The following is a 14,052-nucleotide window of genomic DNA, read 5'->3' on the forward strand; positions in this document are numbered from 1 at the left end:
CCCCTAATATTTGTTCCACTGATATTCTCATTGTCAGTGCAGCGCTGATCATGTTTTGTTTATGTTTTTAGTATTTTACTATTTTAGTTAAGCCCCACCGTGTAACTTTTGAGCATAAAAAAGTCTTTTTTTATTTTTATGTTTTTATTCCACTGAAAAACATGCCTCATGGCTGTGAATGGGCTTGCATTTCCACAAACCTGACTCTCAGGAGGCCCTCACCTTGCTTGTCTCCATGGAAATACTGTTCATTTAGGTATAATATTCCACAGCATAGCATAAAACATGGAGAATCAATCAATCTACCTGTCTCTCTTATCTCATACTTTATAATGTTAGTTATTGTGAAATCTACAATCACAATGAATTCAAAAAATGTTCCTGTCCTCTTTAGCAGATATAATTTCCTTGTATTCCATAAAAAAACTTAATGTTGAAAATACTTTGTTGGGGCACAAATAAAGTTACATGAACTGCAGAACAGCTCAGGTTGATTCTTAAGTGTGTATCATTTTTCTTTCTGGTCTCTGGAGGAAAGGCAAATGTATTGCTCAAAGTGTCAGGGTACAGCATGTGGCGCGGAGGAGATCTGGTGGGGATTTGGTGATTGATGTGGTGTGGACATGGGCACTGCCAGCTCCCATAAATCAAAACATAAAATGAGCCATCTGCATTTCATCGGATCTGGAACCAGGCATGACTTTTAATAAACATGTCGGAGTCAACAGGAGCCCGGCGCCTGTGTCAGGATCTAATTAATGGGGAGCTAGAGAAGGAAATAGGAGCATATCAAGGGCAAAGATATCAGTGTGAGTCTTTATTCAATTTGACTGCACGTGTGAATACCTTTGCATCAGTTCATGAGTCCTAGTCTGCTTTGATCTGTTTTCACAGTATTGCTTTTCATTTTTACATTCCTGTTCATGTTTATTATACCACTTACGAGAGGTGGTATTATATTGAGTATGAGGTAATATTGAAATTAAACCTTCAATTTGTGTTACGGTTAATAACCTTAGTATATGTTTTAAGTTATAAGTTTTAACTCATTTATTTCTATAGACATCTTTTTTAAAAGTGCACTATATAACTTCTATATAACTTCTGGTGGAAGGTTTGCCACCTGCTTGCCTCCATGGAGATGGATAAATTTAAGGCCATAGTAGTACAAAAACATCTCCATGGAGACAAGCAGGTCAAGCTAATTTGAAGGTTATATCGGTGGAGAAGCAAGCCGGTACTTTAATAACTATAAGACCCCGTTTTTTTTTCTTCTGGCTAATATACAGAAGTTAGAACTTTTTTTTACAAAGCTATACGCTACATAAAAGTTATAATATTCATATCATTATGCCTTATGTTTAGTAGTGTTGTAGCTCTGTGGTACCTGGGGCAGGGCTTGCATCACCGTGTCCAGCAGCGCTCTCATCCCGGTAGCCATCTTGAGCAACTTGAGAACTGAAAGGCGGTCACCATGGTGTCAGCTCACACATGTACAGTGTACTGGTGCTGTGCTAAGTGCAGTGTGTACCTCGCGTTATCCGCAGCACCCTCATGATGCGGATGATGGTGGGGTTGATGGGCAGTGACGCGTTCAGGTCGATCTCTTCCAGAGTGATGCCCATGATGGACAGCAGCACGATGGCCAGGTCTAGCTGGTTCCACCTGGACAAACAACATTTTTGCAGATATTTTAAAGTGTTTTAGTTCTTTTATTCATGCATTTAATATTATGGATAAACAGTAATAGTTACAAACCCTCTAGATTGTTTGTTAATTAATGATTTAGGGTAAAACATAGAAAACATCATTACTAAAAAATTATAAAAAAGTTTATAGTTTTACTTCCTGGCTGAACATGGGCAGCAGATATGACATATGACAACTTTTTTTTACACAAACTGCCATTGCACTGATGTAAAACTATGAAACATTTTTACCACAGGTATCACCCCAATACACTGGCTGTCATGTGATTTGCCCAAGTCGCTCAGAATGTGCCTTCTTGGGGACAAGTGCCCTGTTTAGGCCCGCCTGTGTTTACAGAGCTGAGTGCTGGGCTGGTGCCGTTTGAGACAGATTCTGGCCATATGGAAAGAGTCTCTTACATCAACAATCAAAAATTAGTTTATATGTCCACAACTGTCTGAGTGATTTTGATAAGTTTTGTTCTCACTTTTTAATTTTTGTTTTGTGTTATAATCTTTTTTGTTAAATAAAAAAAATATAAACATTACTTTACAAAAAACCTGATCAGAAGGGACTTGAATATAGAGACTAAAGGTTGTATCACTGCTTTAAAAAAAAGGGAAAAAAAGTATTTGTTTATTTGTACACACAAAGAATAAGAGAAGATGTTACAGTTTGTGTCGTTTTGCTTTATGTGGATAGGCCCAGTAATTACAGAGATAATACCCATAAACCAGGTTAAAATGCCCGTCCCTGAACCGCCACCTTAACGTGGTGGAGGGGTGGGAGGTATGTTGTTGGGGCCTTCATGCCCCTGGTAGGGTCACCCATGGCAAACAGGTCCTTGGAGACGGGTCTGACTAAGAGCGGTTCAGAAGCCCCCATGAAGAGAGAAACAACAAGGCCAGTTACGTCGCCTGGACTGGCGTTACCGGGGCCCCACCCTGGAGCCAGGCCTGGGGTGGATGCTCGGCGGCGAGCGCCTGGTGGTCGGGCATTTCCCCACGGGGCCCGGCCGGGCCCAGCCCGAAGGAACTACGTGGGGCCGTCCTCCCGTGGACCCACCACCTGCGGGAGGAGCCATGAGGGGTGAGTGCAGAGAGTCACCTCGCTGTCACCTCACTGGGGATGAAGGAGCCTTAGCTTGTGCGGGAGCTTGAGCGTTACCGGCTAGATATAGTCGGCCTCACCTCCACGCACAGCTTGGGCTCTGGAACCTAACTTCTTGAGAGGGGTTGGACTCTCCATTTCTGTGGCGTGGCCCGCGGGGAGAGGTGCCTTCGGGTCGGGGACAGGTCTCTCACTGTTGTGTCGGCCTACGGGCCAAACAGCAGTGCGGAGTACCCAGCTGTCTTGGAGTCCCTGGGAGGGGCACTAGACAGTGCACTAACTGGGGACTCCGTTGTTCTCCTGAGTGACTTCAGTGGGCCATGTTTTCCACCTCTATTGTTGATGCGGCTGCTCGTAGTTGTGGTCGTAAGGTCTGCGGTGCTTGTCGCGGTGGCAATCCCCGAACCCGGTGGTGGACACCAGAAGTAAGGGATGCCGTCCTATCGAGCCTTGTTGGCTCATGGGACTCCTGAGGCAGCTGATGAGTACTGGTGGGCCAAGCTCTCTGTCTCTGCAACATCGCGTGGCGGTTAGGGACAGTGCCTGTGGAATGGCAGACCGGGGTGGTGGTCCCTCTGTATAAGAAGGGGGACCGGAGGATGTGTTCCAATTACAGGGGAATCACACTCCTCAGCCTTCCCAGTAAGGTCTATTCCAGGGTACTGGAGAGGAGAATCCGACCGATAGTCGAACCTCGGATTCAAGAGGAGCAGTGTGGTTTTCGTCCTGGTCGCGGAACACTGGACCAGCTCTATACTCTCCATCGTGCCCAATCAGTCCACATGTGTTTTGTGGATCTGGAGAAGGCATTCAACCGTGTCCCTCGTGGTGTCCTTTGGGGGGTGCTCCGGGAGTATGGGATCCGGGGCTCTTTGCTAAGGGCTGTCTGGTCCCTGTATGACCGGAGCAGGAGTTGTGTTTACATTGCTGGCAGTAAGTCAGACCTGTTCCCAGTGCATGTTGGACTCCGCCAGGGCTGCCCTTTGTCACCGGTTCTGTTCATTATATTTATGGACAGAATTTCTAGGCTGTACCTGACTTCTTTTAAATGTGTATGCGCACCTCTCTTTGAAGAATCTGCGCAGGCCAAAAGCGATGAGTTTGAGGATGGCCTCGATGACAAAGACCAGAGTGAAGACGTAGTTGCAGTATTTCAGGATCTCCTCCAGGTACTGTACAGGACACACGCTGTTAGTGCCAATACTGAGACAGGGATGGTGGGCATTGTGTTACCATGGTTACCTGGGGCTGGTTGTAATGCTCCATGCTCATGGTCAGCAGGTTGGTGAGGATGATGACGGTGATGAAGAGGTCCAGGTAGTGGCTGGTGCACAGGGTGTGGATGGAGCGTCTTAAAGGGGAGTAGTCTGCGTAGTATGGTCTCTCTTGGGCTCCTGTGTGCAATAGAGTTCAGCGTAAACAACATGAGCCATAGATTTATTAGAGCAATAACTAGAAGAGACCATTTTGAGCCAATGCAAAGGGAACATTACAAGTGCTTCAGCCGCATCATACACTGCTAGCACTAAACTTGTTAATGGATGCTATTAACTTTATACTATATTAATTTTAAAGGAACTGTATGTAGCCTGCTGTTATTGTTTAAAAAAGTTATTACAATCACAACTGAGCCAGTGCATAACTCCAGGATCAGACCGCATGCAGTGCAGCTCCAGTCCGGTGGCTGAGAGTATTTCGTATAATTAAAAGTAGTAAGAAGAGCTCAGACCGAAGTCCAGTGGTGCCAGCGGTGGTGGCTCCATATTAATTCCATTTGGACTCTATTTTTGCCAGTGTCGACCACAAGCCTTTTTCCTTAATAAATTAATGGTTGTGTGAACGTATTATCTCACATGTGCAGCCTTCAAAGGCGATAACCATAACTGCACAGTAGAGTACTGCTTCTCAGGTGAGTGTCACATTGCAACAAAACTGATCCGACACAGGAGTCACAGCTAGATCAGGTGCAGTCTGAGCAAGGCAAACCTCAAAAACCCCAGAAATAAGGCTGCACTAGCACTGATTAATGATTGGCAGGTGCTGGGTTTAGGTAGTGAGGATTCAAATCAGAGATATGTTTAAACCAACTGGATTTCTCCATTGAAACTAACAACGCAAATGAGAGACTCATGTGAGGCTCATTCTGAGTTTTGATTGGATATTCACCTTGAGAACCAAAAAACAACAAGAAGTTAGCAATCATGTAAATGTAATAAAAAAAAATTTGTAATTAAGAATAAATCAGCATTGTAATTCATATCACTAAAAGCTATATTTGAACATGCCTACCCTGTATATGTGGACACACACAGATAAGTCAAGTTTACCTACCGGTCTACTAACTTTAAATTTACTATAGCACATAATACATGAATAGTATGGGCTACAGTGCAGATGAATATGCACATATTTTAATTCATTGACAGCTACCTTACCCCATAGAATAATAGCAGAGAAAAGCCAAAATAACAAACAATGTGTATCCTTTCAGTGATTATGAACATTTAATAGTTCAATAAAAAATAAGAGTGCACACTTAGCTACAACTATAGCTACTTCAGTATTGAGGCTAAGTCCCAAGTACTTTTCCTTCCATACTTCTCAATTGATTTAAAAACATTTCACATAAAGTGCTATCCCAGAAAATTCATGGGGGGGGAGCACTTTAGGTTACAGAAGATCATGGTAATAGGATGGAAAAAGTGTTATTTTAGTAATTACAGGACACAGCTGCCATTTTACTTAACTTTATAGTAATATGAAAACTAAAAATCATTTAAAAAGAAAAAGACGACTTTACTTGAGACTACAGTTAAAGTGGACCTATTATGCAAAATCAACTTTTCAGAGTTTTAATTATGTTACAGTTGTTGGCCCTTCTCATTTACCCTCCCAAAGCTGTATTTGGCTTGATTTGTGCATATTTTAGCAATCTTTAATCGCTTATTTTCAAGACACCATTTTGCCGATCAACTCCAGTGTTCTCCACTGCTCTCTATTTACTTCATTCTCCAGTTTGATTTCTTAATCGATGATACACGTAGGATTTGGGAGCGTTGCATAGAGATTTTGGTAAAAATGAAAAAGTTTCCTCTTCTCACTAGCGTAATTTGCTGTTAACCATAGGAGGTGCCAACAGCTGCCCAGCTCTTTGTTATAATGATGTTGACAGCAACTTTAGCTCCCATTGTGCACCGCTATTTTGTAACATGGACGTCAGCAGACTTGTTTCTTTAATTAAGTCATTTTAGATGAATATTGCAATTTAAAAAGTGCAAATTATAACATAATGATAAAAGTGTCATAGATTAACTATAAATAACTATATAACAGACACAAGAACAATACGTCTTGTTTAAAACAATGAACCTTGACTTTGTAATTACATATACCCAAGCCCCGAACCCTTGAGCTAGAACTAACAGTCCAAATGACTCCAAACCAGAACTCAGAAGTCCAAATGGGTAGATTATGGTTGGTGGGTAAGTTATGCAATTACCTTTGCGCCAGTCATTTTTTATCTATATTATAACACCATATCCTTATCAAAACATACCTGGAGTTTTGTTTTGTTTCATTCAAACATGTTTAACACACAAATCCTGCATATTCCTGTGTTCAACTGAAAACACTCTGTTCCACCTTTTGATGTCAATAGGTAATACAGAAAGGGCTAAATTGAGTTTTTAAACTCCATACACTTTCACAAGAATAATTTTCAGCCCTGGAATTGCCTTTGAAGTTACAGCTATTGTTTTAGTCTTGTTGAAACTTCTTCACTTCTCAGTGCACCAGAGATACAGGAGACGCTCTCAACTGAACAGAAGGGAAAACAAAAGAATTTTGTAAAAGGTTACAACTTACCATTATTCTAGTGTATTTTAGACTAAAGCAGTTAATGTGAAGCAAAATAATACTGCTAAAAAACTGCTAACTTTAAAACTACCACTTGATGACATCATAAAGTGGATGTCTGTGTAATCCTTCAGTCGTCAATGTCTGATCCATAGTAAAAGCTGAAAATAAATCCATCAACTGGACAAAACCTGCTCTTCACACCTACAACGTTTTGTCCAGTTGACAGATTTAACTTCGGCTTTTACTAGATGTAGACGGCCTAATAATCCAGGGTTACTTAAACAAGTGAGAATGAAACAAAAACACAACTCCAGATATGTTTTGGAGGAAATAACAATGTTTTTACAAAACTAAAACCTCACAGGGTCAATTTTGCATAATATAGAACAATAATCTACAGTAAATAGAAGTGAAAGAATTAACTAGGACTACAGAGGAGCCTGAGTACCACCAGAAGTTGCCTACACCACAGTTCCAGACCCGCTGCTAGCTCAAGTCTGTATCTGTATATGACATCTCTTGGACATGTTCCCACACACGCAGGCCTCCTCCACTTCCTCACACATGCTTAAAAGATTCATATGACATAAGCGATGAAGTCAGCGGTGAAGAGCGAGCCAAGTGTAGAGAGGCATGTGTGAGTAAAAAGTGCCACCTCAGGGATCTAGGCCAATCTATCACACACACGTATACACATGTGCACGCACACACACATACACAAGTGCAAACACACACACACAAGTCCATGGCACCTCAAGGTGTCTTTGGGCTGCCATCTCGCTGCCTGCTGCCAAACACTTCAAGTAGTAACATTTACAGATTACAGCACAGATTGGAGAGTGCGCAGGTTGCACTGCGTGTGAGTACTGAAGGATCACTCAAACAGTCTACATTCATTGTATTGAATAAGTCTTACATAATCACATCTTCAATGTAATGCTCAAAGTATCTGGTATTGTTAATGGTTTGGATCTCGTGGGCTGTGGCTGACTTAACAATTCATAAATGGAAATCTTAAGGGCACTATATTTTATATTCTCTTGGCTACATTCTTTCTGATAAAAGCTTTTTATTTTTCATAATCTTTCATAATCAGATAAAGAGTCATTTGACCATTTTTTATGCTAGTTCTTCATTTCAACACCAGAACATGTAATATATTGTGACTGATGTAGGCAACCTGCTGTCAAAGTGTTTGGCTCAGGGACACAATAGCAGGGTAGTAAAGTAGTTAGCACTTCAGCCTCACAGCATGAAGGTCCCTGATTGTATTGTCTGAATAGGGTGGGGTCTTTCTGTGTGCAGTTTGCATGTTCTCGACCTATCTGTGTTTTCTCTGGGTGCTCTGGTTTGTTTTAAATCAACATTTTAATGTAATTTAATTACTATGGGCCCAGCACAGCATTTTTAAGAAAATTGTGATAATTCTTAAGTATTATCTGCATTTATGGGATAATACTTAATAACATGCATTCTTGTTGTGAGCTTTCCTAACTATAGCTCTGAGCTGAATTTGGCTTTGTGGTGTCACCTCCTTGTCTACATGGAAATAGATTAAATTTAATGTCATGCTGTGGAACATTCAAGGCAAACTACTATCATCTCATTTTTTTCCCTCTTATTTGCCTGGTGCATTCTTCTTTTCTCACAGAGCAAATCTTGGTTATTTTTGTAGCATAACTAGAGCACTTGTAAAACTTAAGTAGCTGCCTGTATTCTAAATAAATTGCGTCGCTGTCCTTGGTGCCGGAGAGTGACTGCATCTGAGTGCGGTTTGCTAATGCAGAGGAAAAGAGCCAAAATATAGAGACAGTGATGAATGGCCTGCTTTTATACAGTGCACTTGATGCCCCAAAGCTTCAAACACAGCAACTCCCCGCTCCACTGTATCTTACATTCAACTACTTACAGCATAAACTATATCCAAGCCTGAAAAGCTTTATACAGAAGAAAATTTATATTGTCGTAACCATTCTCAACAAAGTAGTTTCACTCTACAATTGGGTTCTGTGTTCATTTGATCCTTGCTGATGGAAAACCTTCGTTATTCAATATTAAATCAGTTTGACAAATGTCCCTAGCCAGTATCATCAGATTCAGTCACTGTCCTTGGTTTTGTACTTGGCCTAGGACAGAGATTTTTATTTTATGTTGTGATTTTGAAATGAAACTGGCTATAGTGACTGGTGTCCTCTTGGCGAGTATAAATACTTGGACTGGAGTTGTTTTTGAGGTGTGGTTCTGGATGGGCTGTCTAATGGAATCAAAGAGGAGCTGTAAGATTAATTGCAGCTCAACTGAAATATCCATTTCAATGAGCGTAGTTAGTAAATGGCAAAGGCTACAATGACTTTGGTAAAAAATGACCTCTGCAAACAACAAACTATCCTGACCCTATGAGATTTTCTGTAAACAAAAACAAACCAAAAAACAGTAAAACAACTACAAACCTGTTCTGATTCTTGCATAGGTTTAGCAGTGGATATTTTAGGTGTCTTTCAAATGTTTATGCTCTTTGACGTGTGCCTAGTCCAGAATTATATCTCTTTGTATTTTTTTAAACAGAGGGATATCAGTCCAGTCACCACTGTCACGCCTCGAGTCGGATTTAGACCTAGTACTGTGCAATGAGATTTATTTCAGTGACGCATGTGAAGTGAAGGATCTCCTTGGTCACCCATCATTTAGTGCTTCGCTCATTGATTCAGCAGAAATACACAATGTTTTTCAGTCCCCTATAAATCAACTGCATTATTGAAATAAGATTGAAACGTGTTGGTATGTCCCTTATTTAATAAAAGGAGCTTTTGAAAATTGTTCTCTTTTTTGGTTTCTACGTTTCCAATGGATCCTTGATAAGAACCAGATTTTTGTCAAACTTGTATATATATATGTTCATTAACTCACAAATTATAACTCTGCAACAGTACAACTAGCTATAGTGGTTACAAGCAAACTGCCCAGCTGATTTCTCTAACCATTTCTCAGAAGAGTTTCATGTGTTTGTAAAAGTTAGTTGGGGGCAGCACACAGTCCTGACCCAGTCCCTCACAGCACCTTTGGGATTAACTGGACAGGAGCCCAGCCGGCCTTATCAGTGAACATCGCAGCCCAGCCTCACTAATGCTGTCCGGGCCAATGGGAGCTAATCCCTGCACCCTGCTCCAAATCTTGTAGAAAGCTTTTCTGGTCAAGTGCTCACAGCACAACATTGTTCGTAGTGTTCAAGTCAAGTGCTGTACTTTATAAAGATTCATCAGCAAAAGTGGGAAGATTTTAGGGCTGAAACAATGACTAGGATTAATCACAACTGTTTTATAACTCAGACAGAGCAGTAGTTACATGAAAATGAACAGAGGAAATATGCAAATGTTGTGTTTTTGATGGAAAAACTCTGCAAGTCTTCTGTATCAACATGTCCTCAAGCAGCCTCCCTTTGGCTTCATCTGAACCAGGTAGAGTAAAAAGTTGAATCATCGGCCTTTTGAATCTAATGATGATGTAGCACGGTGCGGGCGCTTAACAACACTGTCAATCAAACACTGTCAATTAAACCTGTTGCAAACATTAGTGACCTCGGGGAAAGAAGGCGCCTGATTTGTCTGTTATTAAAGTTCATATCCTGATTTACAGACACAATAGCAAAATAAAAATACAAGGTTCATGTAGAGTGGATTAATATGAACATTTCAAGATAAATATGACAAACATTGACAGTAGTAGTTAGAGAAAGAGGGGTGACCATTTTTCAATGTGAAGTAGTAAATTGAAGTTAGCAGGTTAACCATGCCCATTTATATATACAGTTTATGGTTTGACTGGGCAAAGTTTAAACAGTACCCCTGTGATATCAAAGGGTTAAGGTACTACTGCTACTGAAAGTTTGCCTGGCAAATCCAGAGGGATATCTCTATGAATTTTTTATACAGATTGATACCAGTCTGGTCCCCACGTCCTCCGTCTCAAGCCAAATAACCAAAAATGATTGTGCAATCAGGTATGTTTTTTTTCAGCGATGCATGTAAAATGAAGGAGCTATTTTTTACAAACAAAATTACATTCTTTGTCCTCAGAGTTTAGTACTTTGCCCATTGATTCTGCAGAAATCTGCCATGTTTTTGAATCCCCTGTGATATTTATTTTCTTTATTTTTTTGATACAGATCAAGCATGTCTCTGATTGGTTAATCCACCTGTAAATCATGCCCATCTCGCGGAGGTTCACGGTGACCAAACTTGCATCTTTGTTAGGTATTGAAGAAGTGTGCATTTAGGCAAAAGGGGTATTTTTTGGTGGGCAAAGAAGAGAGGTACAAATATAGTAAAACAATATTGGAGTTTTAGCATGCTTTTCTACTCATATTCATTTTTCTGACATGCTACAAATTTTTACTTTTCTGAAGTGAGGAGACTGCAGGACTAAACATGGAAAATAGCAGCTCATTTCATCCTGCACCTGCTTCTGTCCATCGCTCAGTGCTGTGGCCATTACTGAGAGGTGCTCAGATGCTACAGTGGCTCATTAAGTCCAAAAAAGGGGCATGTTGTCTAAAATTGGTGTGGTGATATTTCAACCACACCAGAGTCTGTTTGTGAATGGATCAAGGTTGACAAAATTAAGTATCTCAATATTTGTTGGATTCTCATGATGGCAATAATCTTATATTTTTTCAGTCTTTCAGGAATGATGCTGTAGTGACTGATGGTGTTGCACTTGAAACAGAATTTGAAGTGAAATATAAACTGAATTTGAATTCTCTTTGAACTCTTTCAATTTGTAAAATTTCTGTTTTAGTTATGCTTTCAATTAAAATTATACAATATTAATTTTCAGTTTCTAGAGGCACAGATATCAGACCACTATATTGGCCACCTCTAACCAATACAGATATCACCCTGTGTCTATGACCTGTATTAGAATTTAACTACAAACTTCACTAAAATGTAGTTAACATGATTATATTTAAGACTCAAGAACTAAAGAAGAAAGTTTTTCCTATTTTTGGTGAAGTTTATAATTTTACTTTGCAGTTGAGTGTTTTGGTAAAATAAATGTTTAAATTGTCAGAAAATTCTGACTCTGAATTCTGCTCGTAAATTGGAATTTTACGTGTTCATAACATAAGTAGGATTCTGTTTTCAAACTTAGCGTTACTTCTTGTATTTTTGTACTTTTATTCTCTAACATTATCCAAAAACTGCCACTTCACTGATAGAAAACTATGTTAAATATTTACCACCTCACCATACCGAGGAATAATTAGAAAAATGCACTTTAAACCAAACTAACAAGTTGTTTATTTGATGTTTCCACCAGGCTCTTACTTCTCCTCCTCTTCTCCAGACGCTTCTGCCTCTTCTCCTCCCTGATGCGGGCCTCCTCCTCCTCCTGCTGCTGCCGGCACTTGTGAAAGTTCTCCACCACCACGCCCACAAACATGTTGAGCACAAAGAAGCTGACGATAAGGAGGAAGGAGATGAAGAACAGCAGCATCCAGGGGTTATGATTCCGTATGGGCTGAAGGAGAACAAGAAATACCAGTTAGCATTGGGGAAAAAAACCCAACATGGATGGCAAAAGAGAGAGAGGAGAGAAGAGAAAAACAACAAGACAATGTAAGTCCTGAGTCAGCATTGTCAACCCAAATCTATTATTCCTCTGGCTTTCCCCTTCTTAAACCGGTCTTATCTGCTCAGTGGTCTTTTTTAGAAACAAAAGGATCAAGCGCAGTCGCTGACACCAAACACAGCTATAACTCGCACACACAGACATACAGCTCACTGTGTGCAGTACTTTATCTGGTCTTGTTGTTGGATTACTCAGACTCCCGATACTGTGCTGAACAAGTACTAAGCTACTACTACCTCTTTACACAAGGCCACCTCTGATAAATCACCATAAAAACTGCACTTTGTAAATCAGAGCAGTCTATGGGCTATTATTTGTTAACATATAACTTATATAGATCACCACGTTACCTCTTATTGGTGTGGAAGCATAGGTGATGTAGGTTCATGGGCTGAGTCTCGTACTACTAACCGTAAGGAGGGTTTGAATAGTGCTCGGGAGAGATCACTAGATTACCTAGACATGCATGGATAACATATAAAACCACTTCAAGGATGTTTTTGATGAGGGAACATTATAACATGGTGGAAAGCTCCAAAAAGCCAGTTTTGCAAAATTACCCCCTCTTTAAAATAATTAATGATATCACTTATTTTTACATCCACATAGGAAGAAATTAATTACAGTATATCAAAGACAAAATTATAATTTGAAAGACCAGTTATATCTATGATCTTATCTTGTTCTCAGTTTAGCTTCACATTGGTCCTAATTCTGTAATTTAATAATGATAATAAAATTTGATATTGATATAAGGAAATTTTTTGTTAATTAAAAGGTAGCGAACACATTATATTCAACATTCTTATCAAATATTACCTTGTCCATATACAGTGGTGCTGTCCTAGAGCATTCTAAAATTATGTGTCAAATTCATGTTTTATCAGCAACCTTTGTGCCAATATTATTAAGCTGATCAAATGCATCCGGTTGAGACCAAACAGAATAAGATAATTTGGTGACATGAGGCCCAACCAGCTCTGAATGCTCAATGCCTCATCTCGTCTCATTTTGGTATTACTCATCCTGACCTCTGTTTCAGGGTGTGTGTGTGTGTGTGTGTGTGTGTATTTGAGTGTGTGTGTGAGCGCACTTGCTGGTCCACCGCAACCGCGTCCAGCCCGTCATACATGATGCTGACCCAGCCGTCTTTGCAGGACAGGACGAAAAGGGACATGAGGGCCTGGAGGAGGGACAGTTATTAAAGACAGAAGAGACATCAGTCAGGTTTAAGAGCAGCTGTCACTCTCAGATGGAAGAGACCCCAGTGTCTTTGTGCTACTGTCCGCAGACATAAATCATCTGTGCTTATGTAAGGGAGGGCTAACTGCTTTCTCAGGCTGATATAATGGAGTTATAGTGGCCTAATATTGACTTCAGGGAAAGGTTTATGGTAATGTGTGTGATTTTGTCTTGTAATCTTGGAGACGTTCTCATCTCGAAAAAAACATGAAACTTTGCAGTGATTCATGGAGATTTGGAGACCCCTGGACGTATCCTCCTCAGTGTAGGTTGTGTTAAAATTCTGATTTTAAAACAATGATAACATATATTTTTTTACCAACACTACTATTTGGACACACTTGATTGCAATTAGTAGGTCTGTCCAAACTTTTGACTGGTACTGTATATTCTGATTGCCCAAACATTATGTCATCCAAGTTAGCATTATATTAAATTACCAAGTCTGATCATGAACTACAACTGAAATTCCTCACATTTTTTTGTTTGCAGTACCATATTAAAAACAGAATTAACTACACAGAC

At 40.1% G+C, this 14,052-nt stretch overlaps 1 protein-coding gene across 1 annotated transcript in view; it reads right to left on the bottom strand.

Moving 5' to 3' along the window:
* The window catches only part of LOC117369797 (voltage-dependent T-type calcium channel subunit alpha-1H-like), a 114,077-nt gene that overhangs the window by 12,937 nt on the left and 87,088 nt on the right, over positions 1–14,052 (bottom strand). The window contains exons 25-30 of the mRNA XM_055222876.1: positions 13,379–13,468; positions 11,982–12,174; positions 4,042–4,193; positions 3,862–3,971; positions 1,532–1,665; positions 1,388–1,458 (exon numbers count right to left, since the gene is read on the bottom strand). Coding sequence (XP_055078851.1) covers positions 1,388–1,458; positions 1,532–1,665; positions 3,862–3,971; positions 4,042–4,193; positions 11,982–12,174; positions 13,379–13,468 — 750 coding nt within the window. The remainder of the gene's footprint in view (positions 1–1,387; positions 1,459–1,531; positions 1,666–3,861; positions 3,972–4,041; positions 4,194–11,981; positions 12,175–13,378; positions 13,469–14,052) is intronic.

Source organism: Periophthalmus magnuspinnatus, chromosome 1 (genome assembly GCF_009829125.3).
Source record: "Periophthalmus magnuspinnatus isolate fPerMag1 chromosome 1, fPerMag1.2.pri, whole genome shotgun sequence".
In the NCBI taxonomy this organism is placed as follows: Eukaryota; Metazoa; Chordata; class Actinopteri; order Gobiiformes; family Gobiidae; genus Periophthalmus; species Periophthalmus magnuspinnatus.